Below are 14,454 nucleotides of genomic sequence, written 5' to 3' on the forward strand. Positions count from 1 at the left end.
AGAGGCGAGCCGTCTAGGAGAAACTGCACAGGTCTGCAGGGCTCTCCAGAAGGGCAGATAACAACCAGGGCAGTGAATCCGGAAAGGCAGTATGCAACCTGTCTCAAGGAGCAGGACCTGGCACTGTCCCAAATCCCCATGGCCTACTTAGGGAGACATCGGGCTCCCCTGCCACTCAGAAGCCCAAGGAGAGCCGGGATGAGCATGTGCCTTGAGTGTAGAAGGGAGTCCTGCATGGACGAGGGGTTTTCAAGACATAGCTTTAGAGAGCAGGAGATGGGGAGGACCCTGGATGCGTCTGGAAGAAAGAGTCTCAGGTCTACATCAGAGAACCTGAGCTGCAGGAGTTCTAATCTTTACTTGGTGGAGAAATCAGCATAGACAGACACCGTCTATAGGTTTCAGGCCACCTTCGCTCTCTGTGCCTATGCAAATGCAAATGCACGTGTTAGAAGCCTTGCAACCACGGTTCCTACCTGCCCTCCCTTCCCAAGCCTCTCTCTGATACCAGATTGGTGACTGCTGGCCTGCAGCTGGCTTCCTCACTCTCAGGAAGGAAGGAAATAAATCACCTACTGGGTGGAATCGACATGGCCTACCTCCTAGAGCTGTGAGCTGGATTAAGTGAGGTTGCTTTTGCAAAGTGTTTCGCAGTGCCCAACACAGAGGAGGTTTCGACAGACACCGGCTCACTCCTCCGCTGAGAATCTCCATTGCCTCTGAGCTCAGGAGACATGTCTAGCCCCATTCACTGCGGACAATCATACTAGTATTTCTAGCATGTTTTCCTCCTAGAAAACTGCCCGTGGTGGGGATCTGCAAGCCTTCTTCTGGTCCTCCAGTCATTGGCCACACAATTCATAAAGAAAAAAGGCCTGATGGGATTGTTTCAGGTGGCACACAGGCAAGACACCTGCGTAGTCTTCTTCCAGTGTTGCTGAACAGAAGACAAAGTGAGGACCTATGGGGGGGGGGACGGGGTCGGGCCAGGCCGGAGAAGGAATCAAGATGCTCAAGACATTCCTGCCCCAGAGCGTGGGAGTCAGGAGACAGCACCTTCCCTACAGGGGCTCCCTGGAAGGGTTGTGCCAGCGGCTGTTGGAAGCGTAAGCTTGGCTGGCTCCTGTCTCCTCCCTACCGCCCCCTGGTGACCTCTGCCAAATTCAACACCATCTCTGGGACTCATGAGCATTTCTGTAGGCTCTGGTCATTGCCCGGGCAGCCCTGAAGCCTCCTTAGCAGGGTGAACGGTAGAATCAGGTTGGTTGGACAGAGCCTTCCTAAGATAGCTGCTTCGGAACAACTGATGAGCCTCCAGTTCGAAAACCCTGCTTGAGTTCTCCACTGTAACTTCCCAAGCACGAGGCTGCCCGTCCCTCCTTCCTCCAGCAAAGTTTCTGACATCCGCAGACCCCTGAGACGCACGCACCATCGAACAGCCTCATCTGTCCTCTGCAAACCACCAGCACACTGCCACCTCACCAGGCACAGCCAGCAGCCATCCCCAGGAGCCTCCTTGGTCCCAGAGAAGGCGACAAAAGGAGTCGGGCCGCTCCCTCCAATTCCTCTTCTCCTTTCCATCCTCTTCCTTCACCAGGTGGCAGACTTTAACCCCCCTCTAGATCCTTCTCTCCCCAACCATTTCTCACACTGCCGGGAGTCAAAGGCCTGTGCCTGAGGAGAGCAGGGAGAAGTCAAACAGAACAAGGCTTTCCAAATCCATCAATACAAACATGGGTTGTCATGGCGACGAAGTCAGTCCCAGGGAGACTCGGGCAATTGCCCACAATGAAACTTTTTTTTTTTTCCAAAGACACAATTTCCTTGTTTGCAGCTGAGAGTGGCTTCCTGGCTTCCAGGCTCCCGCTGCGATGCAGAGCCTGCAGGAAGGACGCTGGTGCTGGGATTCAAAGCAGAGGGCGGCTCAGGCCCCCACCGCCCTATCATGTGCCTTCCCAGTGGAATGCTCTGGAAATTGTCTTTTTACAGAACAATTCCTTTAAGGAGAAGATGGACATGTAGGCTTGTCTCAAGCCTGAAGGGCTCAGGGTAGACCAGAGGGAGGGAGGCCCACAGATGTCAGGAACAGGGGGAAGGCCATACATAGAGGTGGTCCAGGAAAGAGAGGTGACCAGTGGAAGGGACAGACAGTGTGATGGGAGGCCCCTCCACAGGACGGCCAGCCGGAGCTAAAGCAATGGCGGCACAGTCACTCCATCCAGGGCGCTGTGGCTGACTCACTAGCCCCTAATTCCTGTCTCACGGGCAGGGCCCTGGCAAGTTTCCTGGCATCTCTGAGCTGCAGGACTGTCACGTGTAAGATGGACACAACTTCCACTCCCTCAAGGCTGGTAGGAGCATTGGTGGCAGTAGTGCCAGAAAAACGCCAGGAGCTGAGCTGCTGCATGGGGTGATCTGGTTCTCTTCCCTTCCAAGTCCCTCTGTGTGGGGGCAGGTGAGAAGCAAGGGTGGGAGGCAGGTAAGGCGGTTCCTCATGCAATAAACACCTGCCCCGCAGGTGAGGGAGGCGCTGCATTCCTCATGCAGTGAGCAGTGTCCCTGCAGGTGAGGGAGGCGCTGTGTTCCTCATGCAGTGAGCACTGTCCCTGCAGGTGAGGGAGGCGCTGTGTTCCTCATGCAGTGAGCACTGTCCCTGCAGGTGAGGGAGGCGCTGTGGTCCTCATGCAGTGAGCACTGTCCCTGCAAGTGACGGAGGCGCTGGGTTCCTCATGCAGTGAGCACTGTCCCTGCAGGTGAGAGAGGTGCTGGGTTCCTCATGCAGTGAGCACTGTCCCTGCAGGTGAGGGAGGCGCTGTGGTCCTCATGCAGTGAGCACTGTCCCTGCAGGTGAGGGAGGTGCTGGGTTCCTCATGCAGTGAGCACTGTCCCTGCAGGTGAGGGAGGTGCTGGGTTCCTTACGCAGTGAGCACTGTCCCTGCAGGTGAGGGAGGTGCTGGGTTCCTCATGCAGTGAGCACTGTCCCTGCAGGTGAGGGAGGTGCTGGGTTCCTCATGCAGTGAGCAGTGTCTCTGCAGGTGAGGGAGGCGCTGTGTTCCTCATGCAGTGAGTGTCTGCCTCTGGCAGAGCAGAGCAGAGTTCTAAGTGTTCTACATAAAGTACAACTATCTCATTATTTGCATTTAATCCTGAAAGCGTATTTTCATTGTCCCAATTTTATAATTTAAAGAAGTAGTTCTCAGTGAGGAAACAAATGGAACATTTTCAATGACAGAAGTGCTGTGAGCCAGTGCCCTCTAACGGTTGACATCTCAGTGACAAGAGGGCTCCTTTAACTCAGGGCCTTCTCTCCCTTCAGAAATTGCTCACAGCCAGAGCCCTGTGCACCTGCTCTTTCCCACAGAAGCCCATCAGCTACTTCTCCCCATGTCCACTCTCCCCTGCGATGTCCCTGGTATGCCTCCCAAGCACAAAACCCTTCTTTCTTCTCTCTCCTGCGGCGATTTTAGCACCTGACTCAGTCTCTCTCCCTGCTTCATTCTTGTGCATCATACACAGAATCCTTTTAAACTTTTAAGATTGAATCTACTCAATATTGAATAACTGAAGATAGCCACAGCTGAAATGGCGATCTACCCCGGCCTCTCAGCTGCCCAGCAGGTCAAGCCCTAATAGCGGAAGAACTACATCGAAGGCAGCAAAAGAAACAAAGCCACATTTTCTGGCTATGGTGTTGCCAACAGCATAAAGAGATCCTGAAAACACCTCTTTGCTGAAGAGTCATTCATGAAAAGAGAGGAAAAAGGTTTCTAGAGGTCACAGTGATGATAAGCTGTATTTTCCAGCACGTGTCTTTGTCTGTGGAAGTAGCCAGCATGCTCTCTGTCCATCCCGCCCAGCCCTGGCTACATCACAGGCTCCAGTCGCCTGAACAGCTTCTCTGAGAATGGGGTCCCCTCTCAACACTCCTATCTCTTCTCCTTCACTGACAGCATCCACAGGGAATGTCTTTGCTTCTCTCTGACTCTCATGTTCTGGTATCTCAAATAATTCTGTTCTCCTCAAAACCAGGAGCTACTCTCTGTGTTACTGAAGAATTAACTTTTCCCAGAAAGGCCTGGCCTTTGCTCTTGGCTATCAGAGGGACTTCTAGGCCCCTGGAGCATCCTGCCTGACCCTGGGGCCAGCTCCCTCCAGGACCCTTTCTCCACCGGTTTTCAGGACAAGCCCGGCAGCCCAGATGCCTGACAGTGACAGGCGTGATGGGGCTGAGTCCTCATCCCACCCGGCCCAGGCTCCCAGGGCATACTGGACATCACCCACCAGGCTAAGGTGCATGGGACACCCCGAGGTACTGCTGCTACTTACAGGCATCCGAGGGTGTGGTGTGAACAGGGATGGCTGAAAAGAAAACCACAGAGATTAGAAAGATGGGCATCAAGGAACCCAGTGTTTCACTTTTAAATCCTGTCTTGGAGAAATTTACAAGTGAAAAACTACGGCCCCAAAACTTCCTGGAACTATTAATAATTTTGACAATTAGAATCACATCTTTCTTTAAAATACCTGGGCATGCATTAAGGCAGAAATGCATAGTGGTTAGATTTGGGAGCCCTGGAGTCACAAGACCTGAGCTCCAAACCTGTGGGACCTGGGACATGTCTCCTCAGCTTCTATGTCCCCACCAGTATAATGGGAAAGAAACATTCTCGCCCGCAGGTGTCCGTGAGAGCCCTGCCCAGGAAACTGGATTAAAGTCTCAACGTCTCCTTCTCACTACTGCCATCTGCTGTGCATTAGGCAGGGTTGCAGGTGCATAAGAGAAAGTTGGGGAGAGAAGGCAGGGAGGGGAAATCCCTCTTGACAGAGAGCCCAGGCTGCAAAGAGAGGCAGACTGGCCCCTGCAGGCTCCTTCAGCCTCGCCACCCCCACCCACGCTGTGTTTAATGCTTCCTGGATGTCATACTTTCTCCAGCTTCAAAGCTTTTGCAAATAGCGTTCCCCTCGCCTGGAACATACTGTCCTTTCCCTTTCTACAACTAAGGTCATATGGAAACCTTCGGGTGTCTTTTAAATGTCATGTCTTCATGGATTCCTCTTTCCTCTCCACCATGCAAATATAAATTGGGTCCCCATGTTATTCTTCTTGATTCATCTTGTTCTTTTCCTGGATCACATTTACTATGATTCGCAATGTCAGCATATCTTTGCTACCCTAGGATTAGTTTATCTTCTTCACTAGGCTACAAGCTCCAACAGACCTGAGCCAAGCAGATGCCTGGGTCCCAGCAGGGGCCCGAAAGAAGCAGTAAATGGACAAAAAAAAAAATCATAGATAATAGTCCTAAATCACAATAGTCCTAAATCACAATACATTCAAAGAAGAAGGAAAAAAGGAGCTTCCTGTACCTTGCCCTCCACATCTCCAATCCCTGTCCCTTTTCCAGATGAAGGCACTTTTTCAGTTTACCATATTTGTAACTGTTTCCTATATATTTCCACACAATTATGAATGCTTAGAAATATGTAACTTTGTGCAAGTTATACAAATAGTAACAACGACTATACTTGGTTATTTACAGCCATTTTCAGGCCCTCACTCATGCAGTCTCACAACAACTCTAAGAGGCAGGCTATTGGCTTCTGTCCTACTTCATGGATAAGAGAATTGGAGGACAGAGAAGTAAACCATAGAATGAAGTTCAAGATGCTGGTGAATGTCAGGACAGGAACTGGTGTCCACATAGGTGGCCTGAGGAGACTGTGCTCTTAATCTTTCAATACGCAGTGACTAATTGATTTTTTCCACTTAATTTGCCTTGTTCCACTTAGTTTCAGTATTGCTATCTTTTCATATATTGTATGCATATTAATTTGTATAATTCCATGATATAGATATTTTGCGATTTACTTAATTCTTTGCTTACGATCATGTGGCATGTTTCTATTCTTTCTTTTTTTATACATATAAATAGAGTTTCACTCTTGTTGCCCAGGCTGGAGTGCAATGGCATGACCTTGGCTCACTGCAATCTCCACCTCCCAGGTTCAAGTGATTCTCCTGTCTCAGCTCCGGAGTAGCTGGGATTACAGGCTCCCACTACCACACCCAGGTCATTTTTTTCTATTTTTAGTAGAGACGGGATTTTACCATGTTGGCCAGGCTAGTCTTGAACTCCTGACCTTAGGTGATCCACCCGTCTTGGCATTCCAAAATGCTGAGGTTACAGGCATGAGCCATTGTGCCTGGCCTGCTTCTAATTTTTTATTGTCATAAGTGACACTACAATGTTCATCCTTATATATGCTTTTAAAAATGCACACATACAAATATTTCTGCAGGATACATGTCTAGACATGGAATATCTAAGTTAAGGGCAGGCACTCTGTGATATATTGGTACTGCCAAGAAACTTCTCAAATAGGTGTGTCCAATCTGTTCTTCCACCAGCAATGTATGAGAGTGCTGGGTGCCCTGCACCCCTGCCAATTCTATAGGTTCTCAATCTTAAACAACAATTCGATACAACTAATTCTGACTCTAAAGTCATGATTCAAGATTCTTCCGATACCCTTATGGAATGTCTGAGTCTCATTTTGATGAGTATTGATGGGGAGGAGATAGAGCTTTGGAATGATTTCACTTTGATGAAAAGCACAGAATAAGACTCTTCACCATACTGCAAATGGGATTTATGAGTGCATGGACTCTCTCCTCTCCTGGCATTCCCTGCTGGGGCTAGTGACTGGCCAACTCCTGATACATGTGCAGGGTCAAGACCAGACCAAGAAGCCATGTGCAACCTTCCCTGAAATCAGCTGATCAAAACAGAGGATCTCAAGACCAGGAAGAAACATTAAAATGAAAAAAAAAGAAAAAGAAAAAAAAGAAAAATGTACCCCCATTATAGAGTTCCTGGGAATAAAATAAATAATTATAGCAGGTTTAAAATTTTTTAATATTTATAATGCACCAGAAACTCTGCTACAGACTGTATTATTTCAGTTAACATTCACTCCATATGTACAAGATAGCTGGGTATAATATGTTTTAATACAGGAGAAAACTCAGTTTGTTAGACCATAATTACAACTACAGTGCTGGTGAAATGACAGAGATGGGAACCAGGTCTTGGTGATCTCAAAGCCCATGCTCTTAGTGATACTCAACACCAACTCACAATGCCCACCCTAACATGTATACCGGGTAGATGAATGAAGCCCAGTTCATGGTTCATGTAGTCTTACCCTGGGGAAACCGCTTCTTGTCCCTGGGCCTCAGTTTCCCCATATGTAATAGGCAGATATGTATTCTCAGCATTTAGCACATATTCTGATAAATAATTGTGCATTTGCTGAATAAATCAATAAGCAAGAATGGTTCTTAGAAAAGTCCATATATTTTTGGTTTGTAGGACCTAGGAATAGGCCTAGCTATTGGCAAACTTCAACAGGGGAGATACTTAAAACTAAGTAGCAGTGGTGGGTGTGGGGGAGTGTGAATCCCAACATCATAGGAATTCAGAGGAGAAAATCAGAAGCAGAGTAACTTACGGTTCCAGGTAACCCAGGAGGGCCTGCAGGACCTGCTTCACCCTAGATGGAGAAATGGAAAATCCATGACCATGAATCCTCCTCTCAACTCTGTTTATGCTGCAACAGATCAGCAAACACCATTTTCCCCAGACAACAGAATCACCCACCTTGCACCTACCTTGATAGATATATAGATACATGCACACATACATACTTACATATGTATATTCCAAGTTATAAACTATTTCAGACATATGAAAATGTTGTTTTGAGAAGTATACATATTGATGTGTAGTTGTGGATCATTAATATCACTATATACTATTCTGTTGTGTAAATGGTAATAAAGTTATTTCTTATCCATCTGCCTGTTGATGACATTGAAGTGATTTTCCTTTGATTACAATCATAGCTAGAGTTGATTTGTTACAGCAAACATTCCCACACATGTGCTCTGAGCACAACGATACATTTGAAGGCCAGCCTCTCTCAGGGATGCCAGTGGGCCCTGCCCCACCCCCCAGAAGGAGTGGGCTCTTCTTAGGAACCTGGGGGAATCGTGCTACACTCCTGTAAGCAACACAGGCTTGGAGTTGAATTGCCTGAGCTTGAAACCTAATTATACTATTTTTATAAATTATTTTACCTATTTTGGCATGTTTTCTCTTTGCAGAATGAGGGGGATGATAATACATACAGCACACAGCATTGCACAGGGATTGAGTGAGCCTGTAAGGAGTATGGTGTTATCACATTTGACCTGAGGAAAGGACATCACTGAGCTGCTCCATGCAAGAGCAGCCACAGTGAGTGAATACAGCTTCCAAAGCCTGTCATTTCACATATGCCACATAGTTCCAGGTGTCGATGCCTAGATCTGTTTCTCGAACAAGCCCAGGACTAGCTTTACTGAAGGACTTTCAAAAATGGTTATGAAATAAATAAATGCGTGGATAAAGTTGGCTTAAAGAGGGACAAGTTAGCCGGGTGTGGTGGCTCATGCCTATAATCCCAGCACTTTGGGAGGCCAAGGCAGGTGGATCACCTGAGGTTAGGAGTTTGAGATCAGCCTGACCAACATGGAGCCATCTCTACTAAAAAAAAATACAAAAAGTTAGCAGGGCATGATGGTGCATGCCTGTAATCCCAGCTACCCGGGAGGCTGAGGCAGGAGAATCACTTGAACCGAGGAGGCAGAGGTTACAGCGAGCAGAGATCACATCATTGCACTCCAGCCTGGGTAACAAGGGCAAAACTCTGTCCCACCAAAAAAAGTGGGACAAGTTCACCTTTAGTCAACAACAATCAACAATAATATAATTATAAAATGTTATATTTTTTTTACCATTATTTATATTATTATTTAGCATTTAATTCCAACTACTGGTTTAAGTAGTTTACATAGGTGAACTCATTACCTCTTTGTAAAAATGCCCATAATGTATGTCTATATCTCCATTTCACAGATGAAGAAACTGAGGCATAAAAACATCAACAGAACCTGCCCTAAGTCATACATTCTGCAAATGGGTAAGCCCGGTTTTAAGCTCAGAATGCATGCCCTTTACAACGGTGTGGCACTGCTCTGTCTGAAGTCTCCGCAGCTTCAGAAAGAAAAGCACTTTCTTGGTGTTACTGTGTATTATTTGATTTTACCCAATTCTCTTTCCTGACATTGTTGAACTCAAGCTCCAGAACCAATCTCATTTAAACCAATTTGCTCTCCATTAAAATGTCCAAATGATCAAAGGTATGTGTTTTACCAGTTGCATACGTGAATGGGTATCAATGAAAAGAGGGCTAGAGGAGAGATGTGTCTTTCAGCCCCAGGCCATGAAGACTGCCTTTTGGGAACAGCCTCCTCACCCTGAGGGCTATGGGTAAGAGAAGGAACAGCAAGCTGGGGCAGGTAGACCCCCAGGGGCTCTCTGCCTTTGGGAAAGAGGCTTAACTAAAAGGATCAATGGGTATTAGAGTTCATGTACCAGGCCTGGTTTCAAATCCCAGCTCCTCCATGAGGGGTTTGACTGTCAGCGGCCCTTGCTGGGACAGGAGCATCACACACACCCTTCCCCAATGCTGCAGTTCTAGGTGCCCGTAATAGGGAATGGCGGGGAACATAATGGCAGAAGTAGAGGCAGAGACAAGCAAGGCACAGTCAGAAGAGGGCAGTGTTGCTTTAATGTCTTCTTTTGGATTCTTCTGACCAAAATTGTCAATTATGACATATTTCTCTGGAGGAAAAGAAAGGCAGACCGGATTCCTTGGGAGCTTGGATGTGATTGTCATGGCCCTGGCAATTCTGTCCAAGTAATCAAAGGGGCTTTATGGTCTCGCTAAGCCTTTGCATTCTGGAAATGAGTTTCTCAAATAGATATTGCATTTCTGAAAAGTCCGCAGCAGCAGCAGGCCTGAATGGCTTATCGAGCAGAGCCTTTTCTACTCCAGGCTCTCTATTTATAGACCGCAAATCTGCCTGGAGCAAAGTCCTCAGCCTCCAGCCCCAGAGAAGGGGGATGAGAGGCACTGCCTGGAGCCCAGAAAGCACCAGCACAGGAAGAGAGCTGGAAATTGACGGGGAGAAAGTAAACTTGGGAGAATGGGGCACCCTGAAAAGCATCACGTAGGGGGAAGAAGGACGCGAGGCCCGTCCGGGTGTGTGGGTGACATTCCTCCTGAGGCAGCCTGGGCAGCCCTAGTGTGTGGCATTGTGTACTAAGAGCCGGGACTCTCTAGATTCACTGGCCGGTTTAGATCTTGACTGTAAACACCCTATTTCTACAGCCCTAGGCAAGCAAGTTAGCTCTTCTGTGCCTCAGTTTCGTCATCTATCAAGTAGGGATGTTGTTGACAGCTTCAACTTCTCACACGGTTGGCCTCAGATTCCCTAAGTCCCTACACAGATGGTGCTCAGGACAGCCCTGCCCTCAGTGAGCCCGCCACAAGTCATCCGCCAGCAGGACATCCTTACGCTCTTTAGCAACCCTGAAGGTCACTGCCAGGCTGGCAAGCTGGGGCATGGGAAGGTCAGAGAAGAGGCCACAAAGCAGGTAGAACCAGGGCCATACCCCAGGCCAGCATTATGGCTCCAGGAACGGTGCTCTTTCTCCTAAGCCACAGGCAAGCACACATAAACTCCTAAGAGGGGTTTGGGGTGGGTGTTTATAAAGTTGCTGTGGAATTAGAGGTGCCTTTGGTCAGAGGTTGAGCACAAAACAGCATGAAAACCAAATGCCTGGTGCAGTGCCTTGCTCACAGTGTGAATCCCAACTCTTTCCATGCCTGTCCCCCCTTTAGGGCCTGAGATCCCTCAATGCTCGGCCATGCCTTATTCACTGTCATCTTCGTGATGGCACAGCTGGGGGCAGGTGTTCTACCAGCAGAGGGTAAGGGTTCTGCCAGCTGAGGGTACACATTCTATCAGCTGAGGGCAAGGGTTCTATCAGCGGAGGATATGTGCTCTATTAGATGAGGGTAAAGGGTCTATCAGCAGAGGGCAAGGGTTCTATCAGCAGAGGGCATGTGTTCTACCAGCTTAGGGTATGTGTTCTATCAGCAGAGGGTAAGGTTTCTATGAGCAGAGGGTAGGTGTTCTATCAGCCTTCTTAGACAGTGATGGTCAGAGCAAATGGATGTGTTTTTGGTGAAAGGGTAAGAACGAGAAGCGCCAGTTAGAATTTAGCAGGAAGAATGTCCGTCACTGTGAGTGACTACTTCAGAGCCCCACTGTCTCGACTCACACCCACCCTCACTCTGTAAGCCCGAGCAAGACACACAATGGAATTTCTGAAGACCCGCTTGGCAAGAGAGCCCTCTGACGAACTGCGGTTGTGTGAACCCCCTATATTTGTGGACTCTTGGGATGCGATGAGGTTTTTTTGTGGATGGGGTGGGGGCGGGGGGTCTTTAGACTGGAGTCAGCATGTGGCCCTAGCCAGGACTTGGTTCTGTGAGTATGGGTGTGATGGTCCATCTCTCTATGTCTTAGTTCTTTCGTCTATAAACTGGGGGTCGAGATGGAAATGATTTCACAGTTCATCGTTAAGAGGGTTACCAGAGTGAGAAATGGAAAGCCCAAGAAATTGCAACTTGCAAATCATATCAAGTACAGGGAAGCCATGACTTCCCCACACACTGTTCATGCTCCACCGCTTTAGCAAAGGATCTTGTGTTTCAGGAAAATAAGACCACGGACAAACATCTCACGCATACATGGTTTCGGCAATAGCGCACGTGTGTCAAACTAATCAGCGATTTTCCAGTTGACAAATTCTGACCGAAGCCGGGCTGGGGGCCATGTGCTGACTCTAGTCTAAGGCCCTCCACAACCCCACCCATGACAAAACCTCATCCACCCCATGAGTCCAGGAGACATAGGGGGTTCATGCAACTGCAGCTGTCTTGCTGAGAGGGTCTCTAAAGTTTCCAGTGTGTTTTCTGATCAGCACAGGTTTCCCTGGTGCTTTGACATGAGCTGAAATATTATAGATGAAGCACCTACTTGACCTTTAGACCAGGCACTGTCCTGGGTGCTTGCTTGAATTCTGAGTGGGGTCTACTCTTCTAAAAAGGGGCTGGGACCAGGAACCCGAGTCCTTGGGAGGTGGAAAGAGTAAGGGACTTTCTTTCCCAGACCATATAGGCCAAATTCGAGTTCATGATATTCTCGGTCCTGTTTTTATGAAAGAAGGTTATAGAGAGTAGGCACATGTCCTCTGGGACACTGTGACTTAAAAAGTGCATTCCTCCTCCTTGAACATGCTTGCATGTTGCTAAAGGCAAGTGGCAGTCTGGAGCCTCCCTCCAAAGCAATCAGAGTCATACTCTGCAGGCCGGGCTGGCCAGTGGTTCCACCTGTGGTTCTGTAGGTTAGGCATGCATCAAAACCTCTCTGAGTCTCAGTTCTTTTCATTTGCAGCACATGCTTATAGATACCAGTGGCTGTTTTCTGTTCATCCCTCTATATCCACCCCTGTTCCTTTCTCTATCCCAGGAGGCAACCTCAGTGGTCTCATTGACCTTGTCAGCTGGTTCCCAGTGGTCTGGCAGGAGATGGAGAGCACAGGACAGGACAGGATGAGACGCTGAGGGTGTCAGGCCACGGGGAGCTGGTCTTGCCTGCTTTTCTGCCTAGGATGACCAGCGTCTTTCCTCTGTGGCCACCGGCCTCTCCGGATTCTGAGACAGCTTCCTCCCCTTGTCCTTTCCTGCTGTTGCTGTTCCTAGCCCCGGAGTGCCTCGCCACACCCCGTTTCCCTAAGCACTGTCCACAACCTGCAATTACTCTGCCACTGAATTCTCTTCCATCGTCCATTTTGATTGTGCTGCTCCTGATGGACATGGTATCTGCCTGGAAGGCCATGCCGACGAAGCCTCTCTGTGCACTTCAGGGCACACAGTAGGGCTCTGCAAACGTAGTCATGCCCCCTTGATTTAGACAGAGTCTGCCTTGACTCAGGGTCCAGGGTCAACCACACAAGCAGTGACACTCTGGCTTCATGAACGATGCAGGGGAAAGGATACAGGAATTAGGGCACATGGGGTTTTTGCTCAACACTTCACATTCCATTGGCAACTCCATTGCCCTCAAAGCTGGGTTAATCATATCTATCATACCTGTGAAAGGGGTGGTGGTGTTCAGAGAGAGGTTGAACGTAAACAGGCTGCACAAAGCACTTGGCACAGGACGGGAGCTCAGACGGTGCTTTGAGCAGGCACAAGAGGGTGGATGGACGGATGAATAGTGGGATGAAGGTGTCAACTCCGATACTATTATCTTCTTTTTAAGTTTACAATTGCAAACAATAAAGTTTGAGGTTTATGTCTAATGTATTAGTTTCTCAAAAAGCAGCCTTGCAGTCATGCACAAAACTAAATTCTGCAGAAATGTAAAGACTGAGTACAGGCTGGGCATGGTAGCTCATGCCTATAATTTCAGCACTTTGGAAAGCCAAGGTGGACAGATCACCTGAGGTCAGGAGTTTCACAGGAGTTCAAGACCAGCCTGGCTAACATGGAGAAACTCTGTCTCTACTAAAAACACTATAGTTAGCCAGGTGTGGTGGGGCATGCCTGTAATCCCAGCTACTTGAGAAGCTAAGGCACTAGAATTGCTTGAACCCAGGAGACAGAGGTTACAGTGAGCTAAGATCATACCACTGCACTCCAGCTTGGGTGACAGAGTGAGACTCTGGATTAAAAAGAGAGAGAGAGAGAGAGAGACAGTATATTCTGCAGAAAAACTCTTCCTTTAGAAAAATTCAGCCACTAATAATTGATGATCAGAATGAGAGCGATTTGCTCTTACCTTTTCACCTCGGTCACCTTTCAGTCCTGGAAGTCCCAGTTCACCTTTTTCTCCCTATGAGAAAAGATACAATTAAAACACATTAGAACCCAGGCTGAGCTGAATTCCTGCCTCTTCCAGGTAACAGCAACATGACTTTGGAAAAATATACATGTATATATTTCTCTCTCTCACTTGTCCTTGCCTTATCAGCAAAGTGGTCATAGTGAAGTGTCACTCAGAGGGAAGACCTGCCAGTTAGGCGTGAAGTACCTCATTCTCCACTTGCCCCCCACAGATGGTGCCTCCCACCCCTCGGCCCCATCCTTTCATCTGAAGATGCCCTTTCCAGACACATCCTCCAGCAATGGGCCCTCCGTCTCAGCTCAGGGACCCAAGTAATCTTCTTCCCTTCCCCATCCCTTCCATCAACACTGGGAAATACACTCTTCACCCTTCACCTAGTCAAGATGACCACTCCTCCAAAGGACAGAGACGCCACAGGGGGCTGCTTTCTGTGGGGAGAGGCGAGGTGCCTGTGTGGGAGGAGGAAGCTGCCACACTTACCTGGTCTCCTTTCTCTCCTCTCACACCTGGGAAGCCTGGAGCCCCTGGGAGGCCTGCTTCTCCCTGTGAGAACAACATTTTCATGAGGGATAAATAGGAAGGCTCTC

The 14,454-nt window shown here is 48.4% G+C and overlaps 1 protein-coding gene across 1 annotated transcript in view; it reads right to left on the bottom strand.

The window, feature by feature from the left end:
- The window catches only part of COL22A1 (collagen type XXII alpha 1 chain), a 320,593-nt gene that overhangs the window by 107,032 nt on the left and 199,107 nt on the right, over positions 1–14,454 (bottom strand). Inside the window, exons 29-32 of the mRNA XM_003933680.4 lie at positions 14,348–14,410; positions 13,802–13,855; positions 7,513–7,554; positions 4,327–4,359 (exon numbers count right to left, since the gene is read on the bottom strand). Coding sequence (XP_003933729.3) covers positions 4,327–4,359; positions 7,513–7,554; positions 13,802–13,855; positions 14,348–14,410 — 192 coding nt within the window. The remainder of the gene's footprint in view (positions 1–4,326; positions 4,360–7,512; positions 7,555–13,801; positions 13,856–14,347; positions 14,411–14,454) is intronic.

The sequence above is a fragment of the Saimiri boliviensis genome, chromosome 15 (assembly GCF_048565385.1).
Source record: "Saimiri boliviensis isolate mSaiBol1 chromosome 15, mSaiBol1.pri, whole genome shotgun sequence".
Lineage (NCBI taxonomy): Eukaryota > Metazoa > Chordata > Mammalia > Primates > Cebidae > Saimiri > Saimiri boliviensis.